Raw genomic sequence first — 11,470 nt, 5'->3', positions numbered from 1 at the left:
TGGGATCACAAAGACCATATTATAATCCAAGTATCCAAGGTGAGGCTTTTGTTGTGGTGACGCGACTAACGTCCCGTTTGGCGACGAACGGCGTACACACTCTTAAAACAAACGGTCCGCATTACACATAATAACTGCATGTACACACATAATCCATTCGCTCAAAAACGAAAAAAAGGACTCGGCGTCGAAGGAGCGTCAACGAAAGAAAGCGCAAGCGCGCTCTCGCGCCGTATAACACCTGTCTGCGGTCAGTGGCGGCAAAATCGTCTATTATCGATTGCTGCGATAATTTATTCAAACGTGCGCTCACCAACAACAGGGGAAAGCCTCGCAGGCCACGAACGAAAGGGGGGGGCAGTTTTACATGCGATCGATGGGTTGTATTGTTATGGTCAGCGCTGCGTGTAAGCTCGACCACCCCTGGGTAACACAGTAAGTAGTGGCCAGTCGAGCACGCCACGCCGTTCGAGGGTGTACAAGGAGGTGCGCTCATAGCGGGGTCGGATGTCCGATCAGGAGGACGATTACGCCGAGAGACGGCTCAAGATCGTCTTGGTCGGCGATTCCGGGGCTGGTAAAGTGAGTCCTTCTGATGTTTAATGTGAACATTTCTCATTTTTTTTTTTTATTTTTTCTCACTTTTTCACAAAGTATGTACACTTTAATTTGCTGTAAAGGGTGTCTTGAAATAAAATGAGTCTTGTGACATTTCTTTGTTTTTAAAACAATTTTTTTATTTTATAGTTTGGTAAATTTTTTAGCTTCATTCCGTTCCATAAAGATAAGAGTATTTCTTTAAATTACCCAGAACGAGTGTAAAATTTAAAACAACAGGGTAAACAATTGTGCAGATAAAATTTTTATAAAACACATAAAAAAAAGTTTTTTGTCGATTGTTGAAGTATCAAAATTTCAACGAAAGACCTTGAGATTAGTAGAGTCGCGTGCGATCACAGTGGTCAGAAATGTAAATGTAGGTTGTAATTATAGACCAGCATTGCGGTCAAGTTTTGCCACAATGAATTTTCACGGCAATACACGCCGACGGCCGGGATCGACTTCTACATGAGAAACCTCCCCATCGGCGTCTACAAAAATATAAACCTCTACCTGTGGGACGTCAGCGGTCTGTCACTCCGCTCGAGTATGCTCGACAAGTACATTTTCGACGCAAACGTAAGCAATTTTTAAATTCTCTAATATATTTTTAACATGATTTTATTATATTTTATAATTTACTACTCATTAATCTGAGGTCCTGGTCACTTTAAATTGTATCGGTTGCAAAGAATCTTGAGTTTTTGTAGCAGTCTTTTTTATTTTTGATTAGAAATATGTTCATAAATTTTATGTGAAATTATATAATTACGAAATATTAAGTTTATAATTGTTATTTAAAAAGGAGTTCATAGTATAGGAAAATCAATAATAAATAAACACGTATTTAAAATATTAAAAATATAAAACCTAAGAAAAAAGTTAATTTGTTTATTGTATACCTTCGCTGTCGTTAGAATCAAAGCTTAAAAAAAGCTAATTTATTATCAATATTTCATAAACATTTTGCACTTGAATTGATTTTTAACCTGGAATATTCGTAGTAAATATTAAATTGTATAAAAGAATATTAGTGACTCTATACAAAGAAAGTTTTAAGTGTATCGATCGGCTATTACAACGGTGATAATGTGTCCGGAATAAAAGTAGGGCACATGTCATTCAATAAATTATCATGGTTGATTTTTTATTGGACTAAAAAAAATTTTTTTTATACAAATAAATAATAAAATGAGCTTTCATTAATCATTAGATAAATTTTTGTTAATTTATAAGCTATTAAAAATTCGTCTCAAGTTTAAAATCGTAAATACATTAATCACCAAAACGAGATTTTTTTTCAACAAATACAGATTGTGCTACTAGTCTACGACGTAACAAATAGTTCGAGTTTCGACATTCTATCGGAATGGATATTTGAAATTCGTCGAATAAACGAAGAGAACGGAGCGATGCCCATGATGGCCATAATCGGGAATAAATGCGACATGGAACATCAGAGAACGGTTAAGAGGGACAAATCTCATCGATTTGCCGCCGAAAGTGGCTTTCACTACCACGACATGTCAGCCAGAACTGGCGAAGCGGTAAATTAATTTTTCAATAATGCTTTTTGAAGCTTTTCTGAGAGTTGCAATTTAAATTATTTTTAAAGTTTTGCAATTGAAAAATCACACGGGGCATTGGCTGAGTACACGATAAGTGAAGCATCCTAATTATTTTGCAGTAATGTATGACAGTTAGTGAAAAATATTAGATTCATATTTTTTACACTTTTTACGAGAGTCTAAACAAAAAAACATAATTGTTTTTTCTCTTGTACGTTCATCGGACTCGATGCAGCAAATAAATATATAGATGTTTGTTTACAAATTTTCGTAGATGGTGTATATAAACCATTGTTGCAGAAATATTTAAAACAATAAAAATCAAAAACAATTATTTAAAATTAAATTGCTTGAGCAAAAACAAGAATAAAAACTTCAACAAATACCATTACAAATAAATAGGCACAACTTTTTTTCAGATTTATGTTCGTAATTTATTCTTAACATTTCTTTTAAATAAAATCATGGTGAGTGAAAAAAAATTATTTAACAAAATCGATAATTAAAATTTTTTTATTTTTAAATCGCATTTCATCACCAGTAAATTTACTAATATTTTTAGGGAAAAATGAATCGGGAGCGCTAGGTGAATTTTACTGATAGGTTTATTACAATAAGTACATAATGACAAAGAGAACGTCTCCGTGGGACGGTAGACTGTCGACTGACTTAGTTGCCCGCGCAGCGGCGCATACTAGGACGAAATATATGTGAGTCATTCATGCAAACTGAACTTTAGGTATAAGTAACACACACAACACTTGATTACGCGCTAGTAACGTTGTACAATATCCAACAAATATGACAAACATCTGGTAAAAATTTATTTAAAATACGTTACATAGATTTAAATGTATTTATTTTAGCAAAAAATACGGCATGTGTTTTTTGGTTTTACTGCAATTAAATGAAATTACAGTTTTAATTCATTCATTATTAAACATTAAATAAAATATTAAATATTTAATAAATTTGTAATTAATGTTAAGTGGCATTAAATATTTTATTTTTAACTGAAACATGGATGAACTGATTAAAAACCGGAGACTTAATTTTCATTTTTGTGTTCAATTAAATCTTAACTTTTTATTGTGAAAATTGGTTTTTATGATAACTTGTTTTTAATATTTATTTTCAATTTATGACTACTTTATTATTTTTTTCATAAATTTTTTAACTTAAAATTTCACATGATGAAAGTAACGACTCCTTAAATGGTGTCTTGTTCTGTAGATAAAGATTTATGTAAATTAAAAAAAAAAATCTAAGACTTACCTGATACTATTTTGATAAAATTTTAATAACCCCGTAGCAGTAAAAAACATAAGTAAAATGAGCAACTAAATTCTTTGAATCAAAGAACAATTCTTTACTCTCATTTCGTTAAATATTTTCTCATTAATATAAACATATTAAAAATATTTTATTAAATTAATTTTTTTTTTTTAAATTACGAATTTCTTATTTAACTTTATAAAATGTTTTTTTGGATCGACTTAATTTTTATTAATTAAAAGAAAATATTTAACGGAATAAGGGCAAAGAAATTCTCTTTGGTTCAAAGAATCGTGTTGCTGAGTGTAATCAAATTGAATAAGTTAGTAACTAATTAAAAGATAATCAAACTACCGTAAATAGACATAAAAATTTTTTTCAGATATATTTATTTTCAGCCACAGATATTTTCTTCAAAATTAAATTAATAAAATAATCCCAAATATTGCTGACAGAGTACCTGTTTTATAAAAATGAAAACTTAAATAACTGTATTGAGATACATTATATGATAGTTTTAAGGTGGCTCCAGTGGCCTCAATGTTAAAATTATAAATAACCGAACCAAGGTTAATAAAATTGAATTATATTCTTTGAATTCCCATATTTCTATTCGTATAAAAAAAAATTAAGGTTGACGATGAAAATTGTAAGAAATCATGCTTACAAAATCGTAGTTTTAAGACGGGTTAGATAGGAAATGCAAGCTTATGCGATATACAACCTACTGCTGCACTTATATAAATAACCCGTAAGGTGTAAAAAATATACTATCTTGTATATATTATTACGCAGTTTTCGATGACATGAGAAAAGTGTCTTTTTATCGAACAAAATCTTTAAATAATCGGAGACTAAGTATACAGTTGCGAGTGCAAGTAAACTCTCAGCTGTCTGCATACATATATATAGGTATAACTACTCTTGAACTTAGGAGCGTATCGTAACAGTTCATCAATAAAACTTTTTTGTTTTTTGATATTGACTCACTAAAGTAATAGATAAAATGTAGAATATGGCTAACAACAATCTCTACGATAATTTAATACCATATTTTAAAGGAGATAATGATTAATTTTTAGTCTCCCCATTTTGATACGGCACTAGGCGCTGGAGCCACCTTAACTATGTTTTTAGAAAAAAAACAACAAAAAAAAACTATTATTCGCTTATAACTTACAGACGGCTGGAGCGATTAAAATCTTTAAAAAAACTTTTTTCCTGCATTTTTAGACACTGTTGATGCTTAGAAACATTTAAAAAAAATTATAATTGTCTCAAATTATAGCAAAAGAAATGTACTTAGTAGAGTTTTCAAGTCAACATTTTTTTTCAAGGTGTGATATCAAAAAGTCGAGCTTTTAATAAAAAGAAAAATATTTTTTTTAAAAAGCATTCAGTTTTATAAACGTTGGGGATATCATTACTTGAAATCATACGCTTTCATCAATATAAAAAAAGCATGGTAAAAGTCTATTGTCATCTGTAAAGTGTAATTTATTTCAAAATCTATGAAGTTTCTTTGAAAATCATCATTTTTCTATAATAATTAAAAACACCTTAACTCATTTAAATTATTTAAAAACGAAACTACAACTTTTTCTATAAACTGTGAGATATGATTATTATAAAATTTTTTTTACTAAAAAAAAGAAAACAGCAAACACAGAGTTGTATAATGAACCTTATAAGGAAAAACGAAAATATTATCTCTCAGCAAAAAAAAAAAAAAAAAAAAAAACTGATTGGGAAGTTCTGAGCGAAGTTCTGAGTCATCGTATATGCATACAAAAGTTTTTTCCTTATTTTCACAAGAACAAGCAAAAACTGTGTAAGCAATTCTTTGGAAAAAAAAAAAAAAATGTCAACTCCATGACATTAAAATCCTTGGATGAAATCCTAACACAAGACTAATTGTACACTTAGCCGTAAAATTACATAGAGAGGTCAGACATTTTTTCCAAAAAATTTTATGGAATTTGACAGTACAGTGGTTACTTATCGTCAGCTACATTTTTGGATCATTTTTATTGATTTATAATATTATATGCTCACGCACAACTCCAAATCTGCTGAAGATTACAAAATAGCCTTCAATTTTAGCCAAACCCAAGTTTGATGACACATTTCTAAGTAATTAATTTAAGAAAAACTTTAATAAGAATATATAAAATGACCTTTTGCCAAATAAATGAGTAAAACGTAAAGTAGAACAAGTAAAACTTTAATTTCAACTCAAAAAAAGAGTAATGTAAGAAAATCTCCTAAGTTAAAAAAAATTATTAAAAACATTGCAAATTAATTATCACTCGTGTATTTTCACAATTGGCTTATGAAACATGTAACCATTTTTAGGTGTCATTATCACTGGTGACCCTGGCATCAAAAATCTTGGGCGTACGACTCACGAAAATCGATCAAGATTTCCACAGACCAATCATTACCGCGGAAATCGGCGACACGGTCGACGTGCCGATAACGAAGAATCGCAAGGCAATCAAGAGAAAACCGAACAAAAAGCAGTCAACGATTCATCATTTCAAACCAAATCTTCCGGCAGCAAAATCGGTCACGTGCTCTCTCCAGTAATATCAAAAATCATGTAAATCACTTGAGAAAAATCAACATGTGTTCAAAACAATGTAGAGGTACATATGAGGCATTGTCCGCTCATTTTTCACTTTTCAGGGTACCCAAAAAAGCCAAATTTAGATTTCAAGCTACATCTTTTCAATAATTTTCTTTTTTTTTCATTGGTATGGTAATTTAATATTACAAAAATTTCCAAAAACACGTAATTCAGGTCTTTGCACATTTTTTTCAGCATTGAAAGTAAAATAAAATCAATTTTCGTTGAAAAAATAGACGTACTTTCATCTTCCAGACTAATTAACGTATAAATGTCCGTACAAAAAATAGGCAAACCATCTTTTCTACCATTTTTGAGGTCGCTATTTTCAATGGTGCAGTTTAAATTTTTCTAATATCCCGTTTGTTACCATATTTTGCAAAATAAAATTAAAAAACACCAATTTTCCTATTTCTTTTCGGATTTTTGGCATTTTTTGGATACTTGATATTATTTCTCAATTGTAAAGTGTGTGAATAGGGTCTTAGAAGTAAATTAAGATTAGCTGGTTAAGTTTCGATATTGTTTTTGCAAGTAAAACTTGTAAGAAAAATTTTTCATACACTTTATGGTGAAAAATTTAATTTCTACAAAAATTATAGCAAAATTTATATATACGAAAAAATATGTTAAGAAATGAAAGTTCTGCATAAGTTTTGGATTCCAAATTAAAGTAATGTTTTGAACAGTAAAAATTGCACTGGTTAAATTAAAATGATTTTTATCCACAAATTAAAATAAAAAAAATGTGCTTGAAATAAATAATCAAGATCTCAAAAATATAACTACTTGAGCTAATAATTGCTTCATAATTTAATCATACTGTTGTCATATGTATTAATAAAATTATTTTAAAAGAAAAAAATTCAAAACTTTTATTTCTCAACGTACTCTCTCGTATAATAAAATTTAGTAGTAATTTTTAAAGAAATTCAACATTGCGCCATAATTTGTATGAAAAAATATATTGGCATAAATATTTAGGCATAGCTAATACGTCTTATTTACTTGAGGAGCTTCCGTACTCTTATTTTTTTGTTCTTGTGCCCATCTATTTTCTCTTTATAATTTTTTACCAATTAACTATTCCAATGTCTTGTGAAAAATACCGGCTCCATAAATTACTACACAAAAGGATAATGCAAATTTAATGAAAACAAAACCGTCCCCGTAAGACCGAGTGCTTCATTATTAGCAAATTTAGTGCCGAGCTCCAGTATTGGCGGCGCTACCTAAGATATGCTCGTGTACACTTAGTCATGTAGTCATGTACCAATCATCACACAAACAATCCTGCTACTGTCCTTTTCTACTGAAGACTAATTGCGTTCGGGCCAATAATAAAACGCTGTAAACTCATAAGTGCACAGTGTGGGGATATTCGAGAGTGCAATGAGACCGCCCTCCGTCAGTCCTCAGTTACTCTCTCCTGAAGTGCTCGAGTGTCCACTAGTGGTTGCTGCTCTCATTGTGAACCGAAGAATTGTGGATAGTAGTGATACCGAAGTTGACCGTCGAGTGAAAAATGAAGAGGGCTTTTTCCAACTGGTGCAGGAAGACTAGGGCGTCTTTCCGGTCCCTTCGGCGCGGACCAAATGATAACCAGCCGAGTACTAAGGTAAGCCTAGTAAGTTATTAAAAATATGAAAAGAATTTTTGCCTTTTCGTACTTACTCGCTCTCCGATGTAGTGTCAAGTCCGATTTTCGAGCCATCGGTGCTTATGCTCTTCATTTTTGTTTCCTGCACCCTTTTTCGTTCTTCGCTGTTCTATTACGCTAATTGAAGCGAAAATCTCACACCAATGTAAGTACAGCATTGCTTTTTTTCTCGCGCGTGTACAAACAATTCATTGAATTCGGCGCATGTGCGATTTTCTCATAGAGAAATCGAAGATAAACATCATTTCAAGTCGAGGAAACCGGCGCGATGAAATCTAATCTTTTCCTCGGGACCGAACGATAGGCGCTTCGTGTACTTGCAGCAAAGAAAAGGTAATAGAGAAAGTCGAATTTCCCTGCTCGTGTGCGTGACGCATTTTACATTTGAAATTTTGCTGATTACAGTTTCGGGGCGCCAGGAAAAGCCCTTTTTCTTTCCATCTCTTACATATATGCACAAATAAAATTTTCTGCTTGAAAATATTAAGAGTTGAGTCCGCGTTAATTTATTCTAGCAGTGCATTTATTATTTACGTACATAATTACGGGCAGGCAACAAAATAATCTGTTAAACACGGGACACGATGTCTCATTAATTTTAAATAAATTCTTGACACACGCACAGTGTAGAGAGTCTACATGTTTGTCTACTGTGCAAATTAGATTATAATGGAATTTTAATTTAGTTGAGGGTTATTAGTAATCTTCTTTATCCAGAGCACTAAATTTTCCTTTCTTTTTCCACAAGTTGCACCTCCTTAGAAAATGATTTTTCTGTCATTGTTCGCCATATAAAATGTTAGTCCCACGTTCGCGATTTTTCTCGCAAAAAGAGCAGTCAAATAAATAATGTTTTTCTGACACAAGTACTGATTGAAGGTTTTTGATCTACTTATAGAAATATAATTGTTCCCTTATTACACAATCAAAAAGTAACGACTAACCAAAACCTTTAACGTTTTGCCTTCCAGGATCAGAGGCTGGCCGAGTTCGAAAAGTACAAGCGAACCAACTCGCGAAATCTAGCGTCGGTCAATGGTAACGCCAAGTCGCACAAATCCTGGATATGGGGCCGCCTGCGAAGATCTCCTTTTCCGAGTTTTCGCGTCTTTGGCGTCAACCTGGCACGGCTCGACGAGAACGGCCTACCAAAGCCGGTCCTCGTCATGCTGCAGCAGCTCCTCGCCAAGGGCCCCTCCACCCAAGGTATATTCCGCAAATCCGCCAACCTGAGGGTCGTTCGGGAGCTCAGGGACCAGATCGAGTCCTCGGGCGACACTAGCTGTCTCGAGGACGCCTCCGTATTCGCAGTGGCTGCCTTACTCAAAGATTTTCTAAGATCCCTGCCCGACCCCCTCCTCACCTCTCACCTCTTCTCCCTATGGATGGCCAGCCTCGAGTCTCCGGACCCGCTCAAGACGATCAAAAGGTATGACCCGTGATATTTTAACCACAATGGAGCTACCTCATCATGTATGATTATCCATTTATTTATAGTTCGTTTGGTTCGCAGCATTTTAGACCGTCTGCCAAAAGCAAACTACACGCTGCTGTCACATCTGATCCGCGTGTTGCACCACATAGCCCGGCGTTCGAAGCACAACCTCATGTGCGCGAGTAACCTAGGCGTGTGCTGTGGGCCGAGTCTGCTCTGGTCCAAGAGTCCTTCGGTCAACCAGAGCCGAGCGATTCCTGTCCTCGCGGAGATGCTCATCAGGCACTGCGAGGTCCTGTTCGGCGAAGAAGTTGACCTGCTTTACGACGCCAACCCAAGCGACAGCGGAGCCGAGGACAGCACCGACAGCCTACACTGTGAGCACCAAACATTTCTTGAGAGCCACCAAAGACTTCACACTACAAAATTTGGTTTTAATCGTATTATCTCTTGTTTTATAGTAGTTGATGGGATTTCTCTGGACAACCTCTGTTTGACGGAACCTTTGCACAAGGATTACATGTCTTTGTTCACGGATTCTGGGCTGTCGCTGTCGGATTGCGGAATCCCCGAATTTCCGATAGGCTCCGAAGACTCGGCTGTCAAATTTCAAGAGGCCGTGAAAGAAAAAGCCGAGAACCCCAAGGAGGAGGTCCTGTACCGGTGGAGGATTATAAAATTCACGGACATCATAGTGGACTACAAGAGGTCGGCACAGCAGGACGACAGGCTACACAACTTTGGCAAAAGAGACAACGGCAGCGACAACAGTAGTATAATCGGTGAGAATAAGGATGGCGAGCACAAGCAAATGTGGCCGGAGACGCCGCCACCCCTACCTCCACGACGCCGACACTCGAAGCCAGTCCACCTTAACTTTTAGGGTAGGCACGAACTGACCACTGCTGCCATCTCAACCTCCTTATCGTCCGACAGCGTAACCCTAGGTGCCTATCGTGACTAGACACTTGAGATTCGTCGTTGACGAAGAAAGTTACGTCTGGTTTTGGATGCGGCTGCAGCAAGGGACACGCATCAGGACTATTTTTTTTCTTTTTTCTTGTGCTCTTATCCATGGGACTAAGTGTTTATGAATAGAGTTGAGGTCAAGGAAGAAAAACAGTCAAAGAATGTAATTATGATAAAAAGTCAACTTTCAGCGAATAATCGGGCTGTTGAATTTACTTGCCAATGAGTGACTAGTGTAACAAAGAAACCCTCAGGCTAAGGGAGGTATTAATATGAAAAACCATAAAATCTAGTCGATTTGTTTTATGGACCTTGTTTTTTTACCTGTTATTTTGACCGAAAGATGTCGTCAGACATTTTGTATTAAGCTTTATTGAGTGACGTACATGTTTAAGTGAACAAATATATAGCTTTTTCATGCGATGTTAATTTTAAGTTTATTGTGATTTTGTAGTAAGAGTGTACAGCGTTTAAACAAATAAAGACAAAAAAATCATACAACTTGTATTATAGCATCATAGTAACTTGTAAATAATGTTTAATTAATTTCTTAAGTCTATGTCCATATTGGATGTATTTCTTACGTTGTTAAAGTTTGTAAATACTAATGTCACTTAACGCAAATTATGTACTTGATTTTATTGTCAAATAAAATTATAATTTCGTATTTTTTACATAAATAAACTTTGTTTTTCACTTTATTTCATGTAAATTACCCATGTCTTACAAAAATTTGATTGATAAGTTTTTTGATTAATCTTTACTTTCATAAGTATGAAGTAAAATAATATCGATTTTCGTAAAAACACTGGACGTATTTTCATCTTTCAGACTAATTAACGTAAAAATTTCCGTATAAAGAATAGGTAAAATATCTTTCCTACCATTTTCAAGGTCGTTCTCTCGGTACAACTTACATTTTGCTAATATGTTGTTTATTACTATGTTTTAGCAAAATAAAATTTAAAAACACCAAATTTCTACAAGTCAAGTGTGTAAATAGGGTCTTAGAAGAAAATTTTGAGTAGTTGGTTAAGCATTCGATATAGTTTTTGCAAGTTTAACTTAAAATTTAATTTCTACAAAAATTATAGCCAAATTTCACTACACGAAAAAATACGTTAAGAAATAGAAGATTTGCATGCGTTTTGGATTCCAAATTAAAGTAGTGTTTTGAACAGTAAAAAATTGCACTGGTTAAATTGAAATAATTTTCAACAATACATCAAAATGAAAAATATGTACTTGAAACAAATAATGAAGATCTCAAAAGTATAACTACCTACTTTAATTAAAAATTGCTTTAAGAACTAATCATAATATTGTTAAGAGTG

General features: G+C 33.7%; 1 protein-coding gene across 1 annotated transcript; it reads left to right on the top strand.

The window, feature by feature from the left end:
* The first annotated feature begins 507 nt into the window (after positions 1–507).
* LOC106645591 (ras-related protein Rab-28) lies at positions 508–6,032 on the top strand. Its single transcript, XM_089591191.1, has 4 exons — positions 508–582; positions 994–1,179; positions 1,914–2,147; positions 5,799–6,032. Exons 1-4 carry the CDS (start codon positions 508–510, stop codon positions 6,030–6,032), a joined length of 729 nt encoding a protein of 242 aa, XP_089447317.1.
* Positions 6,033–11,470: the final 5,438 nt, after the last annotated feature.

Source organism: Copidosoma floridanum, unplaced genomic scaffold (assembly GCF_036245765.1).
Source record: "Copidosoma floridanum isolate Cflo_tuat_1 unplaced genomic scaffold, Cflo_Japanese_pri ptg000013l, whole genome shotgun sequence".
Taxonomy (NCBI): Eukaryota; Metazoa; Arthropoda; class Insecta; order Hymenoptera; family Encyrtidae; genus Copidosoma; species Copidosoma floridanum.
This window is presented reverse-complemented; position numbering and strand designations above follow the sequence as displayed.

Coding starts and splice junctions, on each gene's coding strand:
- LOC106645591 (XM_089591191.1), top strand. CDS start 508: ATGTCCGATCAGGAGGACGATTACGCCGAGAGACGGCTCAAGATCGTC. Junction 1,180..1,913: donor AGTACATTTTCGACGCAAAC/GTAAGCAATTTT, acceptor CAACAAATACAG/ATTGTGCTACTAGTCTACGA. Junction 2,148..5,798: donor CAGCCAGAACTGGCGAAGCG/GTAAATTAATTT, acceptor AACCATTTTTAG/GTGTCATTATCACTGGTGAC.